Raw genomic sequence first — 17,205 nt, 5'->3', positions numbered from 1 at the left:
GTCAATGGTGATTATTTTGTAAAAGGTTTTGTCACTGGAGGTTTCTTTTGAAATAATCAAAACCATTTCAAAGAAAAGTATAATGCAGAACACCTCTGGGAAAAGTAACACAGATCCCTATTCAAAAATATGTGGCAAGAATCTCAATCTTATAACCTAGATTCTATAAAAATCTCATGGGCATCAAATGTCAAATAGAATGCTGCTAGCTTCAGGAATAGAAAATAAGGTCTTCTACTAAAGCAAGGGGTAGAGTTTCAATGTCACAGAATCTGCAAGGATAAAATGCATTAGACCATGAATGTATAGCTGAGTTAAATATATTAAGTTTTAACAGATAAGCAAACAAATGAAAGCATAAAAAATTGTCCTGTTCCTTTAGTTTTTATACATTAGAAGCTACAACATTCATGTTGGTTTTGAAGAAAACTGGTTTTTAGATTTATATTTAGGAAGAAAATGTGAAAATTTATATTTTTGGCTGAATATTGTTTAATTGTGAAACTATCATAAATTAAAGGCTGCTCACTTTCCCTGAGTAGAGACGGGGTTCTAATACTCATGAAGAGTAGTAGGAGATACAGTAAACTAGAAGTCATAAGGACTGGGTTCTAGTCCAGGTTGCATAATTTTCTCATCTCTCAAACAGGAGTCTTGCCTTTTGCTTGCTCTTCCTTACAAAGTAATTTTTTAGTTAAGAGCACTTGGCATATGGTAAATACTCAATAAATGTTACTCCCTTGCTACTTAAGTGTGGTCCACAGACCAGCAGCTTTGGTATCAGCTGGGAGCTTGTTAGAAATGCAAATTACTGAGTCCCACTCCAGACTTATTGAGCAGAATCTACAGTTAAACAAGCTCTCCAGGTGATGAGTATGCACATTAAAATTGAAAAAGCACTGTATTAATCAATGCTATTATTATCACAAAAACATCAGCTATAATTCCTACATCTATTTTGTTAAAAGTATTCAAATATGCTTTGACATATGAAATATGCTCTATAATGTTTAGGATAACAGTGGTGATGTTGATGAATGGAGAGAAAATAATTCATAAATTGAATTAGATTTTAAGGGGTATTATGGGCATTTCTTTCCTGCCAGGATCCATAAGGTACAAAAGAAAGTGACTCTTCTCTCTAGCACATGACTCCCAGAAAGACGATGCTCAAATCATTGAGTTTAAAGGTAGGAGGCAAATAGGCATAGCATAGCAATTTAGATGACTGAAAACTGATCTGAGAGAGGCTAAAGAGAAAAAGCAAACAAGAATCATGCAAGCTCATGTTGCTGTGTATCCACATCTCTCAGAATCACTATTCACATTTAAAATAGCCTATGACATCCATATAAATCATATAAACATGGAGAGTTCATTCATAATCTCATTGACGATAGAAGATGTATAGAATAAAATGTAGCTCATTGCCTTTATTACTAAGTTGAGAATGTCTTGGAAGAAGTAGTGACCTTTTATTTTTCCCTCCAGAACCCAGACATTATGTTAAATTAATGGATTAAGTCACTTTCATTCAGAACAGCAATAAGAGGCAAGGGTCTTTTCTAAGTTGTTTTATATTTTATTTTTTCTTTTACTTGAAATAATTATTTGAACTTCTAAAATTAACTCAAAGCATAACTTTCTGTAACACATGGGCATGATCTTTGGAGATAAATGAAGCTGAATCCTACCTGAGCCGTTAGGAAGCTGTGTAACATTGGGCAAGTTATTTCATTCTCTAGCTATCAGTATTCTCATTTATAAAATGATAGTTTGGGGAGAGTAGAAGTGATAGCACATGTACACTGTTTAGTTATCATTATTGAGCATATAGCTATTGAATATTATACAGAGAAAACTTTAGCCTAGAAAAATTAAAGAGTGCTCCACTTTTCTAATTTGACCCTGACTCCATCAAGTCCTGATATACCTATCATTTCAAGGAGACATTTAGTTGCCTCAATCAGATTCCATACTATTCTCTCTTATGTTTTTTCAGGTATATGGTAAATGGTTATATTTAGGAAGAGTTTCTGAATTTAAAAGTAAAACGTAAATTGAGGTGCTTATAAATCAGGTACTTTATAAAATATGTGTAAAAATCCAAAAGTCTAAAATACATTGTTCCTGGGAAGGAAATAATGTGAATATAAAAAAAAAACCTATCTCTGAATGAGTGTCCTGAAATTGTTATACTGCATTAGTACTAATAAAAATAACATAGCTTTTTCTATAGCAATACTCTTATATTCCTCAATACAGACAACAATGACAACAACAAAAGATGATTTATCAAATAGCAGAATGCAGGCTCTTTTTCAGATACAACAGTTGACTTAAAAGTATAAAATGAAACATAATGTTTAAAAATCCATGCACAATCCTTTTTACTTTTGTGCATCAACATCACACCAACACTATAGCTAGATCAGTGTTTGACCAGTATTCAACAGAACAAAGGACTTTGTAAAACTGCAGATCAGAGTCATGCATCAAAAGAAGACAGGGCCACACAACGCACAAACACAGAAAATAAAAATAAAAAGCAAATCACACACATTTGCATGCTAGCACAGCAAAGAGCAAACCCTTTTCTTGCTGAGTAGATTCTTTCCCAGAGAAACAGATGAAGAATAGTCACTGGCCTCCAAATCCTATAATCATCCAATAACATAATAATATTGACACAATTACAGCAAGCAAAAATTTGTGCATTTTTAAAGAATTTCCCCCACCTTTTTTCCATCTCCAAGATCACCAGAATGCAAATGAATAAAGCAAAATAAACAAGTCTCTGGGGGGAAAATTAAACTAATTTGACAATTTCTAATTAGTCTGTTAAATCAAAAAATAAATCCCTCACGTAGAGACTAATTTAAATCTCACTAATTTAAATAGTTTCTTACCTAAAATGTCTTAGAAAAAATTCACATAAGAGCATCAATTTTAGGACTTTTTAAGATTGAGAATAAATCATATATTTCTGGCCTTAATTTAAATAATAAAAATTAGCCATATCAAAATATTCAACATTTTTTCAGAAAAGGTAAGTATTTAACCTTTGAAAAATTATTACATTTACTATTAGGAAAAATATTGATTATACAATCTAATAATGTTTACCTCTCTGTCAAACTGAAAATAGAAAATGCTTTCACACCTAGAGTCTTCTAAACATTTTCTCTTAACTCCACAATTAAAGGTAAAGTTCATTTCTTTTAAAATAATAATTGGGCTAATATTTTATTTTTAGCCTGATAAACTACATACTTTTAAATTCAAGGAAACATTCATGTTCACCTTTTTTTTTTTTTAACTTAAAGTGTAGTCCTAAATATTGTTAAGGAATCTGATAAAACCAATTATTAATAAATCAGAAACATGAAAGAATCTCCTCTAGTCACTGACATATATCAGCATGGTTTGAACAATGGGGATTGTAGGTAAACCTTACATGTAGACTCTTAAGGTTCAAATATGCTGCATAAAGCACACACAGATCTATGTCATCTGTTCCTACTGCAGTATAAAATTTTACAATAACTTGAAATGTCAGTTTAACTGCAAAAATGCAAAACAGACCTTATAATACACTGATGTATAAATTTTTATGTCCATTAAATACTTCTCTATGCAAATTGGTTCAAATGGTATCTTAACATAAAATTAACTTTTCATGTTTTGGATTACATGCCATACCTGTTTACTGTCTAAATTTTGTTAATAGATAATTGAAGAAGAAAATGATATCATTGATAACTCAACTACTATTTATCTTTTTTTTTCAAATTCTAAATATATTTTAATTATTTACTAGATATAAATGTATGAATTCATGTTGCATAGTATAAGTTTTTCATATCCTTCTTTTTGGTTGGTAGCTATGGATGACTATAGTTTGTTTAAGGTATCACCAAATGTCATAGATTCAGTTCCTTTCCATATTGTTTTTACTATTATAAAAAAATGTTTCAGTGGACATCCTGGTACCTATCTCGACTTATTTCCTTTAAATAAACTTTTAAAGGTAGAACAATTTGATCAAAGGATATAAACACTTCTGAGGGCTCTGAAACATTATATCAAATTGCCCTACAAAGGAAGCATACCAATGTCAAATTTTCTTCAGCAATGTATAGATCTTATTTTACTATATACTCAATACTAAACACAATTTTCTTGATCTTTGCTAATTTTTCATAGTTTTAATTGTATTTACCTTATTATTAATGTGTCAGACTTTTATATCTTTATTGGATTTTTATAAATCTTTTATAAACAGGCTGTTCATGACTTTTATCCATTTTTCTACTGGCTCATTTTGAAAATAATATTCAGGATATTAGTAAACTTATGATCTAAGAACTGACATTTCCAAGAGAAAAAATTATTAAGAATGTCATAGAAGGTAAACTGCAGGTTATACTCTGTATGTGATTGTATCATGTGGCATAGAAAATTATTTGCCAAGAACATGAGAGAAGCATAGGAATAAGTTGCTGTCCACACTCCCCAGTTTATCTTTGGCATACCTTTCCCACCCACTGAGATTTCTGGTCATTAGCTGTTGTGGAAAGAGAACAGATTGAGTGAGTTGTGAATCAAGATCCTCTCACAAATAATTGTACAAAAAGCACTGCAACAGAGGGTAGCATATCAGTTGCTACAAAGATAAGAATACTTTATGCAGGCAAAGACCTTTGAACTGCTAAAGACAGAAGCCTCTTGATACACACTCAATACAGTGATCTACTTTATCATTCATTCAAACAGATTTCCCCCCTTTATCAGGGCATCTTTTCATTTTATTTGCTATTCAAACCACTAGAACACAAAGGATGCTCTTCATTTTGTGTGCTACTGAAATGAAATCTTGAGGTAGGAAAAAAGAAAAAAACCTTGCCCTAAATTCCCTTTCAAAGTGAAGTGTGAAAAGACATCAAGCAGAGTACACAGTGTTATTGTTGCAAGAAAGTCAATTCTGCAAGAACAGAGTCCAAGGCCATCAGCAGCGGCTCAATCACTTCCTCACCCACAGTGAATAATAAGAAAAATCCAAGGAGAAAGGGTTCCACTTCAGGGAAATGGAATCTCTCATTGTCCTTCCCCTTGATTATCATTAACATCTATGGGCACAGCTGTTTCCTTCTCCGAATAATCCTAAAGTCAATGCTATAATATTGGCTCCCTTCTTCCATCTCCACAGGGCCTATTATACATCACCAAATGTCCTATTCTGAGGAGTAGAAATTTCAAATTTATCTTTTCATTAAGTAGCAAACTAGAAAGCCTAACTATTGCTTTAGTTCAGTACCTAGAAGGTTAAAAATTATTTAAAATTTTTTACAGCCTTGAAAATATGGCCTTATTAAACTTTCATGGATATGTAAATGCATTTTAATTGCAAGGTATAAGCTAAGTTATAATGTAAAAAATAATCAAAATAAAAATTATATTAAAATACTCGATAGTTATTATATATAAATTATCATGGACTTTCTTTTTATAAAGTCAGCTTTTTTCAAACAGAGTGAAGAACTAGGCCATCTCAAAATTCTTCCTGACATAATTTTATAGGCAATACAATACAGAGTATATATTTATATACCAGCACAATTATTATATAACTTACTTTGGGCTTTATTGTTTCAAGATAAAATGCATTAATTATTCTCTGAATGGGAGTTTCAAAAAGCCATTAAGGTAAACAATATTCATTTAATTCTCATTAGGACCTTGGGCTATGGTGATATTTACTCCAGAGAAAATTTATTATTAGAGTGACTTTTCTCAGATTCCAACTGAAAGCTTTATTAGTTCAAGAAACAAAAGGACTTATGGACAGTGAGAAAACTGAGACAAGATCATATTTATATTCATAGTAATCCACTTGGCCGATTGTAGTCACTGAAAAATGCTTCTTTAGTGAAAATCTGTACCATGAACAAAATAATAAACAATAAAGTGATTTCCCCATGTGGCAGTTCTTTGATAATGCAGGGGCACTCTAGAATTTAAAATCATGATATTATTTGTCTACACATGAAGAGTGGACTCCTTATGACTAAGATTTGATTACACAGCTATATATATACACTAGATCATTCAAGAATATTTTTTTCATAAATAACTCCTCTATGCTCCCTTCTTATAATCCTCCACTCACTGAGTTTTTGATTAACTTGAAAGTTAAATTTCTCTGTAAAATTAACCTGGACTAAAAAAGAGGTATATACATATACACACATCTTCACCAAATTCGTTTTACATTAATACGAGGAAATGGCAAGAACATTCAAAGCCCATTTATATGAAGAATATTCAAGAAGCACACTATTCAACATAGGATGCTATTGCGCAGTTATTCTGGTTTATTTTTTCTTTTAGGTATTAAATGTCCTCCTAGTCTAAATTCATGTATTTCTTTGCTGAGTTAAGTCTCAGAAACTTGATGATAATCTTTTCCATATCACATCAATTCCTCAGTACAAATACAAATTTCCTTAAGCACCAAAAAAAACCGAGTAAAATTTTAGCTGTTACCACCAGTTTCCTAGGCTCAGCAGGGGAATATTGTTTTGTGAGGCCTAAGAGCATAAGTATTCTGTTTGGAAGGCAATTTGTATACTTGTTCTCTCTGAAGGATGCTCGGCTTACTTTGACGTTAATATTTGGTATTATGTGATTTTGTAAATTGATTTTTTAAAGCCTCAGGAAGAAAACTAAAGCTTTTTTCCCCTTAGATGTATCTTTTCTTCGCTCAGTTATATTTCATTAGAATGGGACTTTAAGTCCAATATTCTCCATAGTAGAGTAGTACTGGGGTAGAGCTTCTATATAGGAGGTTTGCACATTTAATGGTAGGGTATCAAGTACTGTTGAAACACTGAACAATGTATGTTTTCTCCCAAGGAAATGCAAAAGCTCATTCTATGGTCTGGAAGTGGATTTTCCAAAATTTAACAAAACAAGACCAAAAAGGCACTAACGTATCTGTCTTTTATTTCCTCATCTTTAATTATCCCATCTTCACTTTGCTTGCCTGATTTTTAACTCATTACAAAATATATAAATAAATAAGTAAAATAACAAAGTTCAGTCTCAACGAAGAAACAACCTATGTGAAATGATGTTTTCATACTTTCGTAAAAATGCTCTCATTGCTGGAACACATATAGCTACTACTTTTCTATTTCTGGTTAGAGCCTGGTGGTAAAATTTAATCCTACATCTTCCAAATATCCTTCGACTTTTCATTGTATATATTTCATTATAGCTTGGAAAGGATTATGCTATTTATGCTCCTATTTTTTTTACACACAAGGTAATCAATTGTAAGAGGGCATGTATTTTCCTATCTTCAAAGACTCGTTTACAACAGACCAGTAAGTTTATAAGGAACTACAAATTTTCTCAAAATTAACAATCTGTGAAATGGCACAAAAAAGTTGGTTTTGACAGTTATACTGACAAAGACAATAATTTAAATATTTCATCAGCTAAAATTCTGAAGGAAATACATACCCAAACCTTCCGATTCAAATAGACACGTTTCATCTACTCCTAAATCTCGGCACCAGGATAAGAAATTTGCTGTATTGTCTCGGGCAAAAAAGGAGCCTGAAGGTGCACTGGCTTTGCATGGAATCTTCTTCAAGGGCAGATTCTGAAAAACAAAGAAATCTCACTCTGGTGGAATTCTGACAAAGTCATCATAGCAACACATTAAATATACTCATGTTTTCAACAAAATGCTTTGAGATGAAGCTCATGTCAATAAATAGGTTAATGAAGAACTATAAAAAAGAAAGTGAAATAGAAATGAAACTTAGCTGTCAATAAGAAACTATGAAAATCTGTACCTGTAAATATATCTTTACCTTTTCAGTATCTTTTCAGTGGTAAATACACATAAATCCCTTTCCTGGCTCAAACTGCCTCTTTCTTTTTCTTCTATTATTTATTTATTTATTTTTTTTTGGCCTTCTCTTTCATCTAAATATTCTATCAGTATTTCTCACAAAGTATTTACAAATGTATTTCTCATTCATGAAATAATGAAACACAAATATAGTTTATAAATATATGTAATCATAACACACACACCTGCATTCTTATGTGCATATATAAACATACACTATAAAAATTATGCAAGAACTATAAAATCAAAATGAGAGCAGCAGAATTATCTAACAAGTCTCCATAACCAATACCAAGAAAGAAAAATATGAAAAATCTTTTAACAGTAACATTCTACCATCTTCCTTCTAGACTAAATTCTTTTAAGCCATAGGCTATTGCTACATTATATGATATAAAAATATTTCTGATTGAATTTCTATTATCTGACCTTGAAACATATTACTTACATTCATTATTTCTGGGATAAGAAAATACTTCAGACAAGAGAGGGTGTAAACCTTGACAGGATTTTCTATTAACAGCCTTTCATTATTTTAGCCAGGAAACCTCCCTTGCCACCACACCAAGTGTTATAAAGATTTGTGTGTGTGTGTGTTTTCTTTTTTTCTTTAATAGGATATAACCATGTCCTGGCCACCATGAATAATGCTGCTATGAACATCAGGGTGCATATCTTTACAAATAAATGTGCTCATGGAAACAACTGAAATGCCCTTTGACAGATAAATGGATAAAGAAGATGTGGTACATATATATAGTGGAATATTACTCAGCCATAAGAAAAGATGAAATACTGCCATTTTTGACAACATAAATGGATTTTGAGATTGTCATGCTAAGCGGAATAAGTCAGAAAAAGATGAGAACCATATGATTTCACTTACATGCAGGATATAAAACTAAAAGCATCAAACAAACAAGACAAACAAACAGAGACTCATGGACACCGCCGACAGTTTAGTGGTTACCAGAGGAAAGGGGGAATGTGGGGAGGTAGATAAGAGTGAAGAAGGTCAATATATAGTGATGGAAGGAAATTTAACTTTGGGTGGTGAACACACAATGCAATATACACATGATGTATCATTGAATTGCACACTTTAAACCTATATGATTGTATTAACTAAGGTCACCTCAAAAAACTGAATAAAAACAATAGGATATAACCAGTTTCCATGGCATTTCATGAATTCATAGACTGCGACTCTGTGTGAAAGACTGAACTGTGGATTTAGATGATCTGGGATACACAGAGCTTTGCCTCAAAGAGAAAAGAAAGATCAAAGAAGAAGCACTTTGTGATTTAAATTTATAAATAGGAGGTTTCCTCTATTTACTGTGAACTGGCAAGTATAAGCAAAATGTTTGTCGATTGTTGAGCTCAGATGGTTTACAAGGATGGTTATAAAAAAATGAAATAGTGACCCATTGATGGATTAGTAAAGTCCTGCTAACATCAAACTACTATGAGATTTCTTCATGTCCAAGACTTTTATGGCTATATAACTAGTACATTCAGGTATATCACTTAAAGGCCATGTCTGTCCAACCTCAAAGATCCATCGCTTTGTTGCTGATTAAATTTGATTTAGGGTAGATATCAAGTTTTTTGCATAAATACACAAATAGTTATATAGATATATACTTTAGGCACTATAGATATATAAATCACATTTGGGATTACCTACATAGCAATACTGCCTTATCTAATTTGGTTAAGTAATAGTTTTCAGAAATACTTTCCTATATGAATTACAGAAACAATCAGAAATAGTACAGTATACTACCTTCTTTATAAAAAGTTCACAAACATCAATTAGTCAGTATTTATCAAAATTAAAAAATATATATCCTTAAACAAGCAATTCACTCCTAAGAATACTCTACAAATATACTCTACAAATATAATATCATTAGTGCTTAAAAATAGATGTATATTTGTTGCAACAGTGATTGAACAAGAAAAAAATAGAAATAAGAATATGTCAAGAGAGGGCTGGTGGAATAATATATAGTGTACAAATACAATGGAACTCTATGCAATCATTTAAAAAGATCAATTTATAAGTACTGAACCATAAAAATGTTCATTATATAGTCTTAAGTAGAAATAAATAATTTGCAGATATATATACACCACAATTTCATTTTATGATGTGTATGTGCATAAATACATGCAATATAGATGGCCATATATAAAGTTAAATTGTTTGTATTATAAATATGAATAATGTATTTATTTGTACAATGTTAATTTAGAAAAAATTCAAAAAGACATGCATCAAAATTATAGTAATTATCTTTGAGAAAGGTGATTGATGCATAGAGGATCGTTTACTTATTTTACATAATTAATACTAGGATTTTGAAAGACTTTTCAATATTTTCAAATTAAATAATCAAATTAGATAAATTATGCCAGCTAAAACATAAAAAAAGAGAACTTGCTGAAAAAATCTCCATGAGAGGACTATAAAGCTTTTTATGATGTGTGTAAAGCAAGATCATCTTTAAGAATATATATAGATTCAAACACTGAGCCATTTTAATATCTACCACCTGTGTCACTGGGTGAAGAAAAAATAATTTATGAAATCACTTCAATCAGATAAATGAATTTGCATTCAGGAACTATAACCTAGAACCTATAAAATATTTGACATAGCTAAGGGCATGCTAAAGGATGTGAGATATATGGTTTGTATGACAAAGAAGAATACAATATCCATATTACACTAGAAAAACTAGAGACTGATTTGACACAGTCTATCAAGAATACATTTTGAGAGAATACCCACAAGTGACATGCCCTCCAAAAGTATTCAGACTACTCTTTAAGAACTTACAGGAACAAGTACTGAACACATAAATGAAAATAGCATCTTTTTTCCTCCCTATAAGCCTGTAGTTTTTACAAAGTCATCTACATAACATATACCAGAATCTAAGTATTTATTTAAAATTCATTCATATTGAAAGACATGAACGTTACTTTAGGACAAATAAAATAAAAACTAGCTATTGATACTTCATAACTTCGGAATTCTCAATGCAGAGGAACTCAGCAGTAACATCGATCTAACAACTTGACATTTAAGTGATTTATGGAGTATTTGTTTCTATTCTGGAGCTGTTATATTTCGTGCTTCTATGTGAGCTGAAGGTGGAAACTGTAAACTGTGTGAATGGAAGCTTTTGATCTTCATCCATATGAAATTTTTTATTTGGTAATATTTTAAAAGTCATCCTCATTAGTCCAAATGACTAATGAACACTTACACACAGTACTTATAAAGGTAATCACATATAACCAGGAGTAAGGATCTCTGCTCATTGGGTGAGAACAGTAGCACATAGCTTATAGTATCCAAAATTCTTTCTGATTATACATCAATCAAAAAGTAAAGCATCAAGGGTTTTTCCAGGGTTGATGTGCCATTTATAATTAAGAGTCAGGGCAGAAGTCTGATTTCACTTGAATTAAAGATCAAATTATTCAATGATACCAGCATTTGATACCATCAAAACTTAAAAATTTTGACACACATTACACAAAAATATTTATAAAGTTCTGAAAACATCAGCAATTATATCTCCTCCAGTTCTACGATTTTTAAAAAAGTATAAATTTCTAGGTTCATGTGAAAATCCTGAAAAAAAAAAAAAAGCCAGCTCTGACTCCCTTCTTTAATATCAGTAAATAAAATAAAAAACAAACTGAAATATTAAATAAAATCAGCTTCCATTTAGCCAAGAAAATCTGAAGAGGTTTAGAATAGAGAACTGTCTTGAATAATCATGTACTCGATTATGTACTTGAATATCTGAAAAATTGATCCCATATATGGAGAATACTTCAGATCTAAAGAACTACAGATTCAATAGAGAATCTCCATACATAGTTCATCTGATATATTTTCCATATTAGTTTTCTCTTTACTGCTCTACTCTTCAAAGGACTCCTATAATATTTAAATTATATAACATCTTTAATTATTTTCCAAGATGAAAAAAATGAACTTGCACATAGTTCAAAGCAAATCATTTGGTATACATTTCTAATTGTTTCATGATGGCTTACCAATGCCTGGAATTTAATGTATTTTAGTATTTATTTCTCATTTTTTTTTAGCCAGGTAACATGAAAATAAAGTACTATGTATTTTCTTTCATCTATTCAAACTAGAAAAGAAATTGAGAAAATGGCACCTTTACTTCTCTAAAGACAGTGAACTGAAAATTTAATAGTAGTAGTTTAAATAATTCTTCACGAATGTTTGAAGCAAACTTGATTATAGATATTTCAGATATAAAACATAAGGGATAGATAGAAGAACATGTGAAAATTGCCAAGAATGAATAAATTTCCTTTTACAAAGAGTATAAAGAACGTATTGTTCAAATATGCAGTCGATAAAGTCAGTCTTTCCAAGATGGAATCAATATTTCCACTTGTGCCCCCTTGCTACTTTTTGTTTTGCTATATATTTTATTGAAAAACACTGTAATGAAATTATTTAATTGAACATTCACAGCATCAAGGTATCTAAATATAACTACCAAGTGGCTTTAGAAAGAATGAAAATATATTCTTCAAGATCATAATTATTAAAATTAGAAATACGGGTAAAAAATTCTTTCTAGTACCATCAACCTCTCCTGGAGACTTTGCAGTTGGACTTCATGCCTCAGAGTGAGCTATGATTTAGTATAGTAGCAACTGAGCTCACTAGGATTGAATTCAAAATGAACTTTTCCTCACCCTTCACTCTCCAAGATATTGAGGGGGAACAGAATTTGTCAACCCAAAATAGTGACTACTTTAAGCTGGTTATTGTTAAGAAACAGAAGACTCAGGAAAAATCTTTGCCTTTCCCCTTTATTGTCTAAATGAATTTAATTAGGAATCTGCTCCAGGAAGGAAGCTATCATCATAGATGACTATTGTTTAATATAAACTAGTATGTAATAGATAGGGAGGAAACTAGCAAGGCCCATTTGATCAAAGTCTTCTCTGTGTCGCAAAATTTACCCAAAATTTGCTTTTCCATTTCCATATGAATTGCCTTCCTGTCCTTTGAAGTCTCAAACCACATACCCCAGTTTCTCCTTAGCTCAAGACAGTGTATAAGGCTCATCTGCCCTATTTGTCTGATATTCTTATAGAACCCTTTCTTTTTCCTGTTAATCTGCCTCATGTCAATTTGATTATTAGACCAGCCAGAAGAACTTATAAAGGTAAAAGAAAAATTATATTTCCTCTCACAATATATTTTGGTAAAATTAAGTACAATCTTCATGCTATAACTCTGTAAGAATATTCACATACATAAAAAATAAATACGAAAAAAGTGGGTTTCTCATAGGAGAATTCTGGTATGCCCTGTAAAATCATGAACAAATCATGTAAATGATAAAGCTAGAAAATATCTGAAGTATTTTGAATTATCTGAAATTATCTCTGGCATAATATAAAATGATGTTGGAAATGACATACAATCCTGGTACTCAAACTTCAGGCTTAAAAGATGAGATGAACAACATAAAGTTAGGATGTAAATGAGTTGAAAACTTACATCCACATATAAACCTGCATATGGATATTTATAAAAGCTTTATACATAATCGCCCGAAGTTGGAAGTAATCAAGATGTCCTTCAGTAGATGAGTAGATAAATTGTGGCACATCCAGACAATGGAATATTATTCAGCACTAAAAAGAAATGAGCTATTAAGCCACAAAAGACATGATGGAAGCTTAGGTGTATATTACTAAGTAAAAGACTAAATATTGTAGGATTCTAATTATTCAACATTCTGTAAAAGGTAAAACTATAAAAACGGTAAAATGATTAGAGGTTTAGGAGAAGGGGGGATAAATAGGCAATTCATCATGAGACTCATCAAGTGAGATTTTTTAGGGCACTGAAACTACTCTGATGATACTCTATAATGGTGGATACAAGTCATTATACATTTGGAAAAACCCACAGAATACACAAAAGCGACTACTCATGTAACTTTAGAGTTTAGGTGATAATGATGTATCAGTGTAGGTTCATTAATTGTAACAAATGTACCCACACTGGTACTTTTCTGCTCAATTTTGCTATGAACCTAAAACGCTCTAAAAATTAAAGTCTATAAATGAAATCACATGGTATTTGTCTTATCTAAAGAACAAAATAAACAAAGAAATGAAACAGAAACAGACTCTTAGATACGGAGAACAAATATTGGTTGCTAGATGGTAGGGAAATGGTGGGGTGAAAAGGTAAAGGGATTAAGTACAAATTGGTAGTTACAATATAGTCACAGGGATATAAAGTACAGCATAACGAATATAGTCAATAATATTGTAATAACTGTATGTGGTGCCAGGTGGGGACTAGACTATCAGGGGGATCACTTTATAAATTATATAAATACGTAACCACTATGTTATATACCTGAAACTAACATAGAACAATATTGTCAACTGTAATTGAAAAATAAAAAACCTAAAGTCTATAGGAAAAGTATATCATCAATAGTTGTTTAAAAAGCACCAAATGCTTAACAAAAGAGAAAATATAGTCAGTTTGACAATTACATTCTTTCCATTTTTATATGCATTATGCCTAATTTTACATATATATCCACATGAGAATCATTATCTAAATGCTCTGCTACTATGAAAAGCTTCTGTTCTCCTCTCTAATTGTTTACATATGACTAGAAGCTTACCTTCTTAAAAATTCCAAAAGTCTAGTCCTACACTTTAAAATTCAGTTAATTTGTGGGGCTATCTAAAAATTTTAGTAGGAATTTAATCTGATTCAATTCAACCAATTGTTATTAAATCATAACTCTATACCAGTTGTACACTAGGCACAAGGGACTGAAATACAAGAAAGATAAAGCCAAGGTTTATTTCTGGAGACCATCAGTGTTTTTGAGAATAGAATTAAAAATTATGATATATCATATGCTAAGAATTACAACAGCAGTTTAATTATTTAAATAGAAGTTTAAATTTAGTTCTTTGGGAAATTGAAGGGTGTGCATTTAACTTTGGAAAGGGGTTGACTAGGCATCAACATAGGAAAGCCTTACAAAGGAGAAGCAATTTACAAAATGGAAGAATCTCAAGTGCTTGCCAGGCAAAATAAAAAAAAGGAAGGGGGAGTGCATTCTACAAAGTGACACATCTGGCAGAGGCTTGAACAAGCACGGGTGTTATGGATGAGTACAGAATGCACGTGGAGAAGATGAGACCAGAAAAGTCGACTGTGCCAGGGTCACAAAGGGTATTTTTTGCTTAACGAGAATGACTAATATTACAATTTCAACCAGAGTTATGAACTCAAAGGCCCAGAAGAGGCCAGGAAGATTAAATAACAGAATGAAATGACTAGCTCCATGGGACTCAATGGAATGGTAGTGACTGGAAAACTGAAGCATTCATGCCATGTCCAGGAGGAGCAGCCATATTTATTTAGTTCTAACTCATTGCTACTATAAAGTAATGCAGAGCCAATGCTGCTCGATCTTCCAATATTTCAAAAGGTATTTTAATGTGAAAATTCCCCGATTTTGAACAACTAGATCTGTAGTCAAATGGATGTGGTTGACAGCTTACAATTTCAGTGTTCATAACGAGAGGCAATAAAAAGATTTTAACATTTTAAAATAAGAAGTAATCAAGTTATGTGTGTTCTTTGGAAACATAACTAGGTCATTTGTTGTCGAAGATGGATTAAGGGAATAAAGAAGAAAATTTTAGATAATTCTACAGAAATAAAAAAACAGTAATTTCTTTTTCTTCTGCCATTTCCATCTTGGAACACCTCTAAGTCACAGCTAGAGCAGCAAGACTGGAAGAGTGATGTTTGAATGGGAGGAAGAGAAACTTACTTTGTGAATATGAAAGATATCTCAGAAAAAGAAGTGTCGGATACCAGGAGTGAGAGTCTCTCAAATTCTCAATGAAATTAATAGTAATTGCTAATTGTTAATGAACTATAGAGACTAAAACAAATTGATGATGGTTTTAAAAATGTTTTTGAGAATGTACCTCAGTTTTCTGTGTTCCTTCTACAATCAAGGATTTACCTCAAGGAAATAGGCAGGAAAATTCTTTTAAAATGTATCTTGAATTTTTCTTTTCTAACAAAAAATTTGTATATTCTAAGATGTAAAAATTTATAATTATTGGCAGCAAATTTTGATTTTACAGAGTCATGCATTCTAATATTTTAGTTGAGACTACTTTTGGTACTCCTCTGTAAAATATCCAACAAAGAAAAATATACATTTTCAGAAGTCTAAAGTATGTTTTATAGATAGATTCCAGGAAACCCGAGTTATTTTATTTCAGTAACTAACACTTTTTAAGCAAAAACTTTTTTTTTTTTTTGGTAACTGTATTGCACTGCAGATTTGGGACACATTGTCACTGTCGGTACCTATCAATTGACTGAGTATCCCTAGACTCTCAACAACTTTGAGATGTGGGAACGTTAAACTAAAAGCAATTCAAAGAGGAAAGGCTTAAGTCTTGAAACTGCATACCAGTAGCAATAAGACTTAGTGACCAGGAACTGTTTAACCATTTAACCCTTTGGAACTTCATGTCCATCATTTTCAGCATGTTTTGAGAATTAAACAAAATGTTTGGAAAGCGCTTAACACCAATTCTAGACTATAGCTTCTCTTCAAATAAGTTTTTTCAAATACATGTGTACTTTCAGTTCTATTTACAAAGAATGCCTGATGAGAGTTGAAAAGTAGTTATATAACCACATCTGCAATTACTGTAAAAAAGCCCACATTTATATAGGAAAACAAATGTAAAACAAATGATTTACATTTGTATGGTGATGTAATTACAATTTGTTTTCATCCATCTTCTAATTTTTTTCACCATGCTGTGCATTCATGTCTATTCTCCACAGTCTAATCAGAGTGGACTTTTCAAAAGGTAAATTTAGTTTGCCAGTACTTTTAGGCTAAAGATAAAGCTTCTTACAATATGGCTTCCATGGTGTGAATCAGTCTGGCTCCTACCTGTTGACCTAGCATCATGGCCCTCACTGTCTCCCACAGCCCCACTAGCTTCTGTTCTCACTCCTACATATTCCTCATGCTCTCTACCACCACACGATTATTATACATAACTGTTTTCTCTGCCCTTCTCATGTCTCTTTGCCTGATTAACTTCCAATCCAAATGAGGGTTCACTTACCCCAAAACACCACCCCCCCCCACACTTTTATAATTGGTTAAAATCCACATTGT

At 31.7% G+C, this 17,205-nt stretch overlaps 1 protein-coding gene across 1 annotated transcript in view; it reads right to left on the bottom strand.

The window, feature by feature from the left end:
* The window catches only part of GAS2 (growth arrest specific 2), a 108,466-nt gene that overhangs the window by 59,468 nt on the left and 31,793 nt on the right, over positions 1-17,205 (bottom strand). The window contains exon 4 of the mRNA XM_006907977.1: positions 7,528-7,669. Coding sequence (XP_006908039.1) covers positions 7,528-7,669 — 142 coding nt within the window. The remainder of the gene's footprint in view (positions 1-7,527; positions 7,670-17,205) is intronic.

Source organism: Pteropus alecto, unplaced genomic scaffold (genome assembly GCF_000325575.1).
Source record: "Pteropus alecto unplaced genomic scaffold, ASM32557v1 scaffold71, whole genome shotgun sequence".
Lineage (NCBI taxonomy): Eukaryota > Metazoa > Chordata > Mammalia > Chiroptera > Pteropodidae > Pteropus > Pteropus alecto.
This window is presented reverse-complemented; position numbering and strand designations above follow the sequence as displayed.